At 37.8% G+C, this 14,856-nt stretch overlaps 1 protein-coding gene across 2 annotated transcripts in view; it reads right to left on the bottom strand.

Annotated features, from left to right (window-relative positions):
- The window catches only part of LOC306880338 (mitochondrial peptide methionine sulfoxide reductase-like), a 70,591-nt gene extending 56,672 nt beyond the window's left edge, over positions 1 to 13,919 (bottom strand). For both annotated transcript variants that reach the window (XM_079433818.1, XM_079433819.1), the window contains exon 1: positions 13,597 to 13,919. In XM_079433818.1, coding sequence (XP_079289944.1) covers positions 13,597 to 13,732 — 136 coding nt within the window. In that variant the 5' untranslated portion in view covers positions 13,733 to 13,919. The remainder of the gene's footprint in view (positions 1 to 13,596) is intronic.
- Between the last annotated feature and the right edge of the window lie 937 nt (positions 13,920 to 14,856).

The following is a 14,856-nucleotide window of genomic DNA, read 5'->3' as shown; positions in this document are numbered from 1 at the left end:
GCATAAGTCAGTTGCATAAGGTAATACTCCTCCTTCGTTGTGGCGTGCTGAAGAAGACGCCACATTCCATTATCTCTTTGATATGTGACTCTCTTGTCTGCCAAAAGGATACCCAGCAAACTGAGCTGACGGAGAGATGTAGTAAATATCCTAAAGCCTGTGGAATAATGTTACATTCACTGTACTGCACCACAGTATTACACCAAATAAATACCTCATGAGCAATAACTTATATATATATATATATAATTGCTGATCCAAAAACCCTTTTCTGTTCTTTTGTGTATAAAGTGCTATTACAAATAGGTAATTGTGCATTTTTAGGGGTGGAAATGGGTCATGTCAAATCTTACCAAGGGCACCAACACTAAAATCCCAATTTAACCCCTCACTGTACCTATCAACAAAAGCAATCAATCTGAAAAGACCTCAAAGTTGAACATGATTTTGCCATATTCAACATCACTATTACATCAACCAACAAAAACTCACACAATAAATGATGCCTTTGCACAAATACATTTCAGCTGCAGGTGTATGGAAAAATAATACACTACCGGTCAAACATTTGGAATAATTCAGTTTTGCTATTTATTTAATTAGTATGTTTACCTATTGTATCTGTTTACCAATTGTATCTGTATGTGTTCTTTATTAGGGGCCAAGCCAAAGGGCTGTAGCACCTATTGTATCTGTATGTGTTCTTTATTATTATTATTATTTTTTGGCCTATGGGAGAAGGGAACATAGGAAAATGATGAAAATTGGCACACTTGTAGAGATGGCCATGAATAGTGATCTGACCAACTTTGGGGTCTATAGGACCAACTCTATAGCGCCACCACCAGTTCAAAAAGTCAACATTGAAATGGTAATAACTCCTGAACCCCTTGTTCTAGAAAAATTAAACTTAGTACACATGATTACTCTCTTCATGATGATCACATTCAATAGCTTACATTAAGACTCCACCCATTACAGTAGCGGCCATTTTGAAAAGTACAGTATTCTGTCTTGTTGCTACTAATCCTTCAAAATTAATCCAATTATTCCCAAAATGATAATCTTTGGACTGAGCTGAACAGAAATGACAAAATAGATTTTTTTTATTTATCTTTGTTCAAAAGTTATGATGTTGAGAACTTAATGAGGTCGACCCAAAATTTGTTCAAAAGGCTGTATCTCAGCCAAACTTTGATCAATCGAAAATTAAACTTGGTATGCTTCATCAACACCATGATCTGAGGGTCCATGCCAAAGTTGGGAACAGTGCCACCTATGGGTCGTGAGATACCAAAAATTCCCATTTACGCTTATAACTTTTGAACAGTCAGTCAGAAAATTACAATCCTTGTGTCTATGGATTCCTTGGGTCATGCCGAATCAGAAGATGTCAATTTTGCCAGGAATTTTGGCTGAACCACGTGTCCGCCATTTTGAAATTTGTCATAAATTGCAATATCTTTTGAACCATTTGACATATCTGCACAAGAATCGGTAGGGACCATGAACACAATGTCCTGGATGGTACCTCGGAAGAATGAAGACAGCGCCACCTAGTGTTCCAGAGATATAACGATTCTTGCAAAAACATAACTTTTCAAAATGTTGTCCAAAATGTGTCATTTTTATGTCGTTTCGTTCCCTGGGTTATGACAATTCTGACGATGTCTCATTTGTTATTTTCCAACATGGTGTCTGTCCGCCATATTGAAGTAAATGAAAAACAGTGTTTTTGAAAGAACATGCACTTGTGTGAGAACATGCACGTACTTGTTCCCAAAGGTGCTTGCATTCTCCACCCCCTCCCTCAGCCAGCTAAGCACTTTCTCACACAGTAATATCCTGCAAGAAGGTCCAGCTGTGCTTTCATCTGCTGATTTCATTAGGCAGAGTAGGTAGATATCAAGGATTGCATTATGCTTTCCTGTAATTCAATTCCCAGTGTTCCCAGCCGACACGTTCTTTGCATTTGCGAAGACACTTCAGCCTCCCCCTCCTACATAACTTACCTATACACCAGCACATTTAAAGCAATTTCCATCTAGGGGGGGCTCAAGTCTGATTGGAAAGCTATTTATAGCGCTCATGAACAACGATGCATTTTGACATCGATGCTCCAGGTGGGCTACTTCCACGGGTTTGATTGCCAGCATGGGAGCATCATCCTGCATTTAAACTCCTCGGCCACAAGGCCGCAATGACGCTGGCGATCTGCAGGGCCGGCCTTTGAAATAGCCGATATTCAAAAGGAGGGGGAACATCTAAAGACAAGGCCCATGAAAAATTAATGCAAAGGTGCCAAGTCATTTCCATGCGGCCACGCTGTAGAAGCCCACTCGTGTGGCTAGAACATTTTTGACAGGTCAGCCAGGCGGAACAGAGCAGTGCAGGCATGTGGTCCACTAAGGACGTGGAGAGTGCACAGGACATGCTGATTCCTCTGCCTGTCAGACTGTCCAGAGGTGGCCTGCCACTTTCAGAAGATGTCCAGTAGTGAACAGAGATCAGCACAAGAGCAAGAGTAGACAAAATATTGCTATTACCCTCATTTAAGTGGTTATCTCACCCAGAAATGAAAATTCTGTCATCATTTACTAAGCCGTATGTCATTCCAGTATGGGTTATATGACTTTCATTCTTCCCTGGAACACAAAAAGAGATTTAGGCAGTATATTCCTGCTGTTTTTCCACTCTTACAAATGAAAGCTCCAGAAATGACAAGAAAGAATGAAAGTGTATTCTAAGTCTTCAGAAACCATTTAGCTTTGTGAAACAGACCAAAATTCAAAATTCATATCTATTTTATGAATGCATGGTATAGATCTTTTTGAGAACAATTCATCTGTGTATATCTTTCATTTTTACTTTTTAACATGTCATTTTTGACATGTTTAATAATTCAATATTCAATTTATCTGGTGACATACGCCATAATTTTTGGCATTTCAACATCTCAAAATCCAATCAACAACCAACATAAAACAAGAACAAAACAAAATTTTTCGATAATAGAGTTAGAGTTATACTTTATAGTCCTTTCGCAAGGAAATTTGTCTTTGACTCGCTGCAGTTATACACAACTGACACCATCATTTAAAAAAAACATTCTGAATACATTATACCAACAACTACATCTTACTATTTAAAATAGTAATAGATACTAATACAAATAATTTTTTGTAATGGCTTTCACATAGTGTAACCCTATAACGCAGGGGTGTCCAAACTCGGTCTTTGAGGACTGGTGTCCTGCATAGTTTAGCTCCAACCCTGATGCAGCTAATCAAGCTCTTATAAGGCATACTAGAACCTTCCATGCAGATGTGTTGAGGCAAGTTGGAGCTAAACTCTGCAGGACACCGGCCCTCCAGGACCGAGTTTGGACAGCCCTGCTATAACGCTTCCCTGAATGTAGTATAATTTATTAATTGTGGCTAAAACATGGCTTGAATCAGTCACTATTCTTTGTGCATTCTTTAAAAAAAACCTATTAAATGGTTTTAATCTGCTACACTCAGATGTACATCACAATACGAAGAAAATAAGATCTTTCACTACTTCAGTTTCATTGTGACTTTAAATCCTTAGTACTGCTGGGACATCTTCATGTGCCACATTCAACTATGCTAACACAAATGTTACGAGCTACAGCAATCTGTTCGTCACACATAACTATCATATAGCTTAAGAAGACTTCAGAAAAATATAGTACATGAGTCATATGGACTACTTTTAAGGTGTTTTTGTCGTATTTGGAGCTTGACGGCACTTTAATAGTCTCCTTTGCATTCCACAGAAGAAAGAAAATTACGGAAAACATGAGACTTGAGACAGGATTTTTGCATGAACTATCACTTTAACAACCAAAGTATCAAGTGGCTTGAGAGGTGGCCATAATGCAGTCAATGAATCACTCAATATACAATGCAGTTCATAATCACCCACAATAATTTCTGCTTAAACTAACAGAGCAAGAAAAACTTGAGAACCCATCTCAATGGACTGTATATGTTTACATGTGGGTTTGTGATATTGGGATGTGACAGCCAGCATAAAAAAATTTTGAAAAGGGAAATTTGAAAACACTGAAAGAGGGAGCGAGTGTGAATGATAGGAGAGAGAGAGAGAGAGAGAGAGAGAGAGAGAGAGATCCGCATTGGATCAAAAGTAATTATTCACAACAGGAGGCTGCAGAGTTAATTCGACCAATCAGAAGGAGGGTGGGGGGAAGGCTAGAGAGAACGAGAACGACAGAGATTGTAGAGAATGGAAGAGGCAAAATCAGAAAGAGAAACCGCATCAAATACAAAGCTATATTTACATGGATAATGTGTTCCTCATACTTCATGTTCAGCTGTGGAATGAAAGTGTTCATTCCAGTTCATTTGATATTGTCACCATTGGCAACAGCATGTAGTCAACTACAAACACAAGGACTGCCAAGAGACTATCATTTTGTAAAATGCCCAACACTTAATCACTTCCTTTGTCATGGTGATTAAACAAGGCTGTTTGGAATGGAACACTAGTGTATTGCTTGTGGCATACTGCACAGTATATACTGTATACCGCCCACTATTTTGTAAAAATGAATGTGAAACAGTACAGCGTGCCATGACAAACACTGCAATAGTAGTATGCTTCAATGACATGTCATATGACTCCACTATATATTTGATGTTTAATAGAGTTCTGTAGATGTAGTCAGGTCATTTCAATGCAACTGTGCACACTGTACATACTGCAAAAATGGTTTGAGAAGTATGATAATATGCCATTTTGAACACATCCAGAACCTAATTATGAATTAGCTGCACTTTGAATCTTTAACCTCTTTTGCTATGTTATATCTCATCAACAATTAATGATGCAATGCATTGTTTTAAATACTATAAAAATAGTGTCAGTAGTTTAGTACTATGCAATCTTGAACACATTCAGAGCTCAATAATGTGTGATGATTGATATTGAATCTTCAAGACTTTATGCCATTTTTACTCATCTCATCAACACCAATTAATGGTGCACACTCTGCGCAGTGTACATACCTTTGCATAATCCAAAAACAGTATGGTAGCCATTTCAAACACTTCCAGAGACTCATTATTAATCAGCTGCAAAATTAAGCTTTAAACCTTTATGCAAAGTCTCTCAACAACTCAAATTAATGTTGAATACTATGTCCAGGGCACATTGTTTAACATACTGCAAAAACATAGTATTAGTAGTGTAGTACTATGCAATTTTGAATGCTTCCAGCGCCTCGGCATAAGACTGTGTAGCTATATCTCATTAACCCCTAATTGTTGCATTCTGTGCATTTACCTTTACTCCAAAAGCAGTAGTATAGTAGTAGTACGCCATTTCAAACACATCCAGAGCCGATTCAATTTGAATCTTCAAGTCTTTATGCTATTTTTGTACATCTTCTCACCACTAATTAAAGAAAAAGCACTTAAATCATAGTGGGTCAGTATGTTTCCGACATTATTACCCAATTTGCTTCAACTACAGAACGTTTCATACTGGAAGACCTCTTAAAATAGCAGCCTAGACGCTACTGTGATCAGTGGAACAGACGACTCTTGTACTGCAACACAGGGCATATGCGACAGACAGGGTTTTACCCTCCTGCTCCTATTCTATCATTATAAAGGAAGACAGGATCACTAATGAGCCGGTAACGGGTAGACGTGTGGCCACAGAGGTGAAGGAGTGAGAGAGAACTCTTTGTGAGTGAAAAGGCTTCCTTCTCCCTTCATCTTGCGATTGTGTGTCAACATCAAACATGGCGACTAGCGCTCCACACCTGCCCGTCAGTGCAGTCCTTTGGAGCTAAGATTAAAGGGGGTTTTGCTCACCAGAGGTAAAAACAACAAAATGAAACGCACTGTAGGACCCAGAACACATCATATCTTTAATTCCTTCAGTTCTTTGTTCAGACAAACAGGTGGACTGTTGCGTCCTCTGAGCAAAGCGTCTTTTTACAACCTGCATTAGGAATCCAAACACATTTTCAGAAAGAATTATTTTGATCTCTTGAAACAACCCTTCAAGCTGTGAGATTTGGAATTTATCATACGCACAGCCGCGATGCCAAATCCACCAACTCAACGCGGCGATATTCATTTGCTGTCTTCTTGGACTCAATTGTTCTAAGCCATTCCAACTTCCTCCATGTTGCACAAAGAGAGATAAATCACAGCTTTAACAATGAAGATGTTGCTATTGGGCCTATAAAATACAAATAACAGTGTCGGAATAATCCCAATCCGTTAGCGAGACAGAAATTTCAAAGGCTATTTCACATGCCCATCAGCACCACCAAAAGTCGACATCTCAAATGTATTTTCTAAATGCATGTTATTGATCTTATTGAATGAATCATCCATGCTTATGATTCCTTTTTTTAAATAATATTTTGAGCTCTTCATTTTCTTACAATCGACTGCAAGCTCACATCTGCCTCCATCCAATCAACAACCGATGGATAGAACCAAATCCTGCCCTACACTTTTCTTTCTTTTTTGATAATATCTTTTGAATCACAGATCTTTCACTACATCGCAACTTTAAAGAAAAACAAACTAAGCTTTCTCAAAGGATCTGTGACAGGCTGTCAATTAGAACAGACACAAACCATCTATCACAAACCATCTAACTGGACAATGCATTCTGGTGGTTTTAGATGCAGAAATGTGCAAAAGCATAATTATATACTAAAATGAATATCATTTGACTTGCAGGCTAGTCTAAATTACTTTTTTGCAATACAACAGCAGATGAACTTGTATCTCAGCGTAAACAGGATGTTTGGTTTTGTTTGTTAAGGACAATAGCTAAAAAATTTAATTTGCAGACAATAGTCATTCTCAACAATGTTCTTAAAGATATTTCCCCAAAAAATAAAAATCATGTTGTTCCAAACCTGAATGAGTTTCTTCTGCAGAACATAGAAGATATTTTGAAGAATGCTGAGAACCAAACAACATTGGAGATCACCATTATATGGACAAAAAACACTTATTTTGGAGTCCACAGAATACAGAAAGTTTTGTACTGTAATGAAATGACAACAGATCTGTACTGTAATGAAATGAAGACTTTTCATTTTTGGATGGACTAACCCTAGTGTTTATTGCATATATAACTTTCTCCTGATGACTTGCCTTTAGACTTCCATTGAAAATGAAACTGTGCACAATTTTTACAAGCTGATGGAAAAGTCCAAATAATTTTCTACTAATAAAGCTTAGCTTTTGAACCCAGTTGTTCCTTTCTCATGCTGATGAAGTGCGAGCTCATTCAAGACCTTGGAATGATTCATATCCCTTATTTAAGTCCAAATCTGCCATAAAATATTACACAATCATTAAACCAGTACATAAGCTAACCACTATCTTTTGTAAATCAGTGACAAGACAGACAGATCAGATGACTGCTGAAAGCAATACAAGTCATGTGTGTTGACAGAGGTGTTCTTGAGCAGGGCAAAGAGCACTGTGGGAGACGGAGGGAGTGTGTAACAGGCTTTTTAAATGATCTACTTAATCACATCATACCTGCAGGTCTTCCTTTCATTAGGGTTTGAAGGTCAGATTACATTTACATTTATGCATTTGGCAGACACTTTTATCCAAAATATACATTTATCGGTATGTGGTTTCGCTGGGAGTCAAAACCATGATCTTAGCCTTGAGTTAAACTAAAGAACATCACATTTGTTTCAGCAAATCAGCAAAGAGAAAGACTAATCTAAATGATACTTTCAGAAAAAGGAAGCTAGATTCTCAAGCTATTAACTGAGTTAAAGTGGGTCAACGTGCACAACGATTCACCAAAAACTCCACACTGCTTCTCTGCAACCATTAAAAGGTTTCAAAAAACTGTATTGCTGAGAAAAGCCATGCAAACATATCAGGTTTTCTATTATCTGCAAAGGAAGTTATGAATAATTTACAGCCACTGTTACACATGCATGGTTGGACTGTTCTACTTGTTCACTTAGCCAGGAAAAAAGCTTAAAAAAATGTATCTCAAGGAATTTAACTACTGATAAAAAGCTGATGCAAGTATGCAAGTTTGAATACTGAATATATACTGTACAACAATGTTAAAATTCTTATGCTTACCAATGCTGCATTTATTTGACTAAGAATACAGTAAAAACAGACAGTAAAAACAGTAATATTGTGAAAGATGTTTTCTATTTTACAACTGTGCAACTGTTTTCTATTTTAATATTTTAAAATGAAGTTTATTTCTTTTGTGGACAAATGAATTTTCAGCAGCCATTACTCTAGTCTTCAGGGTCATATGATCCTTCAGATATGCTGAATATGCAGATTTGGTGCTCAAACTATAAAATCTTACTGATTCCAAACATTTGAATGGTGGTTTACATAAATGTTAAATTTTTCAGTATTAAAAAATTGAACGTTCTTTGGTCTAATCAATGTTGTGTGTTCTAAAGAAACAGCTAGAGCAGTTTTCCAACCAATCTTTCGGGAATACTGTCCATTTGCACTTCTTTTTTGTACTTTAACAAAGGTACTTTGTGCTTTGCAGTAGTGATAGTATTTCCCTCTACTTTATAAAAAAATGCCTAATCCACAGATAAGCTTTAAATGAACATATTCCAAAACTAGACAATTAGGGTTGTTAATTTAAATCTATCCAGGTGGTATATGAATAATCTTGTTGATAATTAATCATTATTTTTTAACGAATGGAAAGCAATGGAGCGATTCCAACTGGCATTTTGCAGTTGTCCAGGCAGCTGTTCTGAGACGCTGGTGGCAAAAAGGAAAAAAAAGTTTCTACTTCATAAAACAAATCAGAAATGGCACACAGAACAGTGAATTCGGATTCATCCTCAAAGGTCAGAAATACTGGTGATTAAAAATTCAATGTCCACATGTTTAAAATTCCACCAAAGAGAGTTTAGGCCTTTGCATGTTTTGAGTATTGATGGAAAGCTGAAAGGCCTTTCAGAAAACCATAATATCAAACTATAATGCCAAACATCATAATGCACCTGCTCTATCAGCCATGGACACCTGTCTTGTGATGAAACACATCTGGCAAATTCACCCTGGCACCAAATCAACAAAATCTCTCTCTGTCTCTTCTCTGTTTTTGCCCTTTTCACAGTTATTAACTGGAAGCCTGCCGATGCAGCCAGAATCATAGTTCAATAGCAATAAGCAATGCCAATGTGTAGCTGTGTGAGACAAAAGAAACAGTATATTAGTATAAAAGTTGGTGAGAGGACGCTATAAAGTCAGCATGTATAAAGTGGCATGTACCAAACAAAGCTGTATGAAAAAAAGCAAACAAAGGATCAGTAGAAAACATACTCACTTCATATAAACCAATAATAACAACTCACCGTTCTAACGGTGTCTCATCTGCATCAAGGAAGCCAACTGAGAAAAAAACTCTAAACTTAATGACTATCAAGTGTTCTTTATTAATATGGGATAGTACAGCATTATTTGGCTTGAAAGAGGATCCACTTACAGATGTTAGGAAAATCAACATCCATGCCTTCTTTGTACTCCAGATGTTTGTTGACCACAAGCTTTTGAGCACCAAAATGGCTGACAAACAATTCATCTCCTTGTAGTGCATCAAATTCCCTAATAGTTAGAAGACTGGGATATTACCTGCAAACAAAACTCTCTTTATGCCCTCACTGATCTTAGCATCTTAGTCTTGGTTTTCTGGAGACACACCTCAAAGAAAGAAGACTGTTGCTGAGGACACTTGGAAAGTCACCCAACTTCTTCTTCCAATACAAAAACATCCATTTCCCACTTGCAGCAAGGAATGCAGCATCTTGGTTCTGGCCCTTAGTTTTAGAAGTTCTGAAAGTAAAAAAAACTTTGTAGTCCAGTCGTAGAGGTGCAAACTTTTCTTTGGCACTTGCCGTTTGTAGTTCCAGGCATAGTAAAACCATTAGTGAGAACATAAGTCAGATGCATCTTCATTTGTGGTTAAGATAAAGACCCCTGAAGACGCATGGTCATCTCTTGGCGCAAACAACTTCAAAAGTCCAGTCCAAAAAAACGGGGACCGTGCAATTCTTCCAAAATTGTCAAAAAACAGCACATTGATTACAATGTGTGCCCCCTTTGCCCTAGCTTCCTGCAAAATATAATGCAGTTTTCTTTTTAGACTTTTTAGCACTGAAGCTGAGCTCCTGCACTCGGGGTATTTTTGATTTCCTTTGCGCAAAAGCTGAGCAAACAGACAAAGGGAGCTGCGATAGAACCCTGCCAAGTCTCGCCTGGGTTTTTTCTCTTCCATTCCTCTCCCTCTCCGTGCTCCCGCACTCCCGGCGTGGCAACTTTCCCGAGAAACCCTGGCAGAGCTCCAGCCTGTGTCTGCTTGTCTGGGCCCCCCTCCTGCCCCTCGAAAAAGCGCCAATTTAAGCAAATTGATCAAAACGAATCTCAAATTAATTTCTCTTCTCTGCCATTCCCTGCCACCTTCATCCAAATTCGGCCCCCTCTCCTCCCTTGCCAGATGCACAGACGTGAGGACATTGGAATGTCGGTCATCCCAATCTCCCCAGCGTCCCCGCACCTCTAAAGTCCCTCCTTCAACCGCCCATCCGCTCCATGCGTTGTTAGCCACCGGCACTCGAAAGTTGCTCTGTTTTTCACCTACTCACTTTCAAATCTGTCTTAGCAGGGAAAAATCCTGCTGCTGTTCTTCTTTTCAGCACCATGATCATTCTCTGCGTTCCAAAACAGCACCTCCTGTGCTGCTACTGCCATTTTTGGGGACATGGCAGCGATGCTGTGCCAAAGCGGGATGGCCCCAAGGACGCCCTCCCTAAACAAACTTTCTCACTTATATGGAAACCAAACCATGCAATGCCACAAAACTGTTAGTGTTAATTGATATTTAGCATGGCAAATCAACAACTGGTATAGAGAATATGAAATCAGTTGGACTATTGCTCTGACAATGTATATTTCCTAGTAAATCAAATTTTAATTTACAGCATACGAGCAATCAAATAGTCAAGTAAAGTATTTTTTTCTATACTACCTAATCAACCAAACTGCTATTAGAATTTCACAAATTAATTTAATTAATTTTTTTCGAACATTTGCTTTTTATTATTATTATTAAAATGTTTCATTTAAAATTAAAACGTCAATTTAAAAAATTTAAAATAAATTAAAAAAATTAATAAAAAATGTCTAATGTACAAAGAACTTGAGTTTTTTTTTTTTTTTAAATATACTGTTAAATATTTAAAAAAGTTTTACAGATGCAATGAAGTCACATGTTCGTGAGCCAAACTCAAAGTAATTGCATTATGACGGTGAAGCTTAATTTTCAGCAGCCATTACTCCAGTCTTCAGTCTCAAGATTCTTCAGAAATCATTCTGATATGCTAAAATGACTGCTAAAAATGTAGCTTTAACCTCACAGGAATAAATTACATTTTAAAATATATTCAAGCAGAAAACAGTTATTTTAAATTGCAATAATATTTAACATTATTACTGTTTTTACTTTTTTAATCAAATAAATGAAGCCTTAGTAGAAGAAGCTTCTTAAAATAAATCTAAAATATAAATCTTAATTATTCAAGCATTTTCAAAAAGGGAGCATTTTTTTTATTTTTGCATATCAATAAAAAAAGAAGTACAATCCCACTCCAAAAGTCCACAGCGAACTCCAACACTTGACAGAACTGAACCAGTTCCCTCAGCACATGAGCGAAGCGCCCACAAAGTTTTTTGTAAGAGCTGCTCGTGTTCAGAGACATCGCACTGCCCTAAGCTCTGTTCTCATTCTTCCATCTGTTCTGTGGTCTGTAACCTTCAACCAGGTTCATTACATCTTCAAAGCGAGACACGCGTGTGTCAGTGTTGCAGAGTGTTACCTGGCAACCTTCCAGCTCCGCGGTGGAGTCCCGTTGCCAAGGGGAAGCCTTGAGAGGCGAGCGCTGATAATCAGTTCACTGCAGTCTGAAGGGGTGGATACCTGCATGGGCACGCTTCATGCCATTGCACTGAACGTCAATGTGAGTCGCATGTCAAGCAGCCTGCGGATGCTCCTGAGAGCAAGGCATTGCAAACACATTATTTTATACTTATTAACTTCCAGGCCGAGTTACAACAATAACCTACCATCCTTATCTAAAGTTGCCTTTACTTAACTTAAATCCACAGCTGTTAGTTGTAAAATGAATGCAAAGGCAATATCTCAAAAACTCGAAGAGAAATGTCTACTCGGACCTGCTGCTGGGAGGATGGGACAAGGTATATGGCTATAGCCCAAGGCTGAAAAGGCAGAAAATTGCTAGTTCGACCTCCGAAAGAAACAAGCCTTGTGTTATCACTATTGTGCCCTTGAGCAAGACAAAAGGGATAGTTTTCTCAAAAAATAAAAATTCTGTCATTATTATCCCTACCCATATGCCGTTATTTTTCAGTGGAACACAAAAGGATAATTGTAAAACAATGTACATGCGTCTTGTTTTCCATATGAAAAAGAAATAGCCCATGCATTACTCATGCAATTTCTCAGTTTGTGTTCCAAGGAAAAAATAATAGATAGTTTTGGAATAACATGAGGGTGTGAAAATAATGAGGTGGGGGGTACACTTTTGAATAAACTATTCTTTTCACACACACTTTGGATGAAAGTGTCATAGACAAAATGTTTTTACAAACTATTTTCTGTTCCACAGAAAATAAAAGTGTTACCGGTGTGAGTATATGAATTGTAATTTTTGGGGGTGAACTATACTGTTAAGTATGTTTGGAATAACATGTGGGTGTAATTATATATATAAAAATGAATTTATTGATAGTATAAACAATTTTTTTAAATCTCAGGATGACTGTCCCACTTGATCCATGTCACTTTGGATAAAAGTGTCTGCTAAATAACTATTTACTATTCTAACTAGATGTTTTATTTTTCTGTTTAAATGATGTCACTTAAATGGTGTGATTTAGGATTCGAAGCAGGCCTCCTGTTCCCATCAGAGCTCTTCACCCTACTTGAAGCAGCATTTCCATTTTTTATGTAAGAGCCTGAGTCAGCTGCTCTGTTCCACTGCAAGTGTGCCTTTTATTGCCCTTTACTACCCTGTACTCTTGCCTCGGAGGAGAAAGATATTGAATATTTAATACCAAGAGTGTTGGAGATATTACTCAGTAAAAAAAAAACTTACTTTGAAAACATTTTGCTTCACCTAAATGGTACTTTAACGTGAAAAATGGATGAAAATGAAAAAGAGAAAAGGGCTGAATGAGATATAATGATGCTACTATAAGGTGTCATAGAATAAACAAAATGACAATTAGATGTTAGTGTAGCACTGCGCATGCGCGTCGCACACATCCAGGAAAAACAAAACAAAGCCCCTCGTTTCCTCGACTGCAGAGGACCCGTCTTAGCTTTCTTTTGCACGAGTACGCTTCGGATGCAATTCCGTACCCTATAAAACGATATCCATGTCATCGCGACTTGAAACGTTAGGGCACTGCCTTTGTTTTGACACTGATAGCCGCGTTAGCACGCGAACTGAGAAAGTCAGACAAATTCACAACACCATACCTGACACTTTTATGCTCTGCTCTCTTCCAGGTAACGCTTCCTCCGGAGTCGGCATTCGTATTTTGGAGGACATATCTCCCATTCTGCTCTGGACAAAATAACGCCAAACCAAACGCACGGAAGTCCGCGCGACCATGAGCACAAACACGCCGCACGCGATGCACTTGTGTAACCATTGCACAAGCACGTGCTCCTTAGCTAACTATTTGGTTATATATATTGTAAATAAGTACGCGTGCTCTAATCAAAGTCCCCTTTAAACCTGTGGTTAAACGATTCCGTAGTCAGTGCTGTGTTAACTTGGAGGACATTCCTTCCTCAGTGATTCAAAAAAGTTTAGGAGCTTGGAATATGTTCTTAATAAAAAAGTGATAAAGCTACTCATTTGTGTTGGCACTTTAAATCACACACTTTTTAATTATATATTATATTTTTTTCTTTCTTTGATAGTGGCGTGACAATACTACTCTCTTTTATACAATGCTATTTTAGAGTGAATATATGTCACACCACAAGGCATGACAACGTGTTTATGCACCCATATATTGTATTTAATATTCAAGATGCTCATATTAATGTGCTTGTGTCAGTTGTAAGTTTTTTGTTTTTAATTATGTGTAACATTTTCCTCAAATTCAAAGTCAGTTCGTGAATATCCAGAATAGTAGGCTAAGTGTAAGAAAATAACGTTTAGTTCTTAAATCCAATTACATTGCGCTTTATGTGAATTTATGATGGATTAATGTAAAAGTGTTTATAATTTTCGAATAATAGGCCTACTAGGCTAACTGTAGCCTAGAAGATTAATAATAGTTCATAAGGGATTTCTGCAATACATTATGAACAGACAGAACACTGAGAAGCTACTTCTTTGTTTAATCAGATGATATTCCGGGGTCCTTGAAGGTGTTGGCTGTATGCAGCACTCAGAGACAGTGTCTTTATCCATGTGTCGTCAGCATAAGGGTGGATTGAAAAGCTTTACCATCTGGAGTTCACCGCGTGCCGAATGTGTTTGTTCGAGACGCGCGTGCGGCAAACTGCAACACAAGAGAGGATCAGGAGACCTCTGCTGACCTCGAAGCAAGTACTAAACCACATAATACAAAGTGTATGGATAATTCACAGATAGATAGCCTACGTCGTTCGAGCGCTTTACAATGGTGCCTCGAAAATACGTATTGTAAATTATTTTCAAGACTGTCGTGTCTTCACAACATTTTATGGTAGTTGATGTTAAATAACTACAAAGGCAATTCG

The sequence above is a fragment of the Barbus barbus genome (assembly GCF_936440315.1).
Source record: "Barbus barbus genome assembly, chromosome: 14".
Lineage (NCBI taxonomy): Eukaryota > Metazoa > Chordata > Actinopteri > Cypriniformes > Cyprinidae > Barbus > Barbus barbus.
Note: the sequence above shows the minus strand (reverse complement) of the source record. Positions and strands in the feature narration are given on the sequence as shown.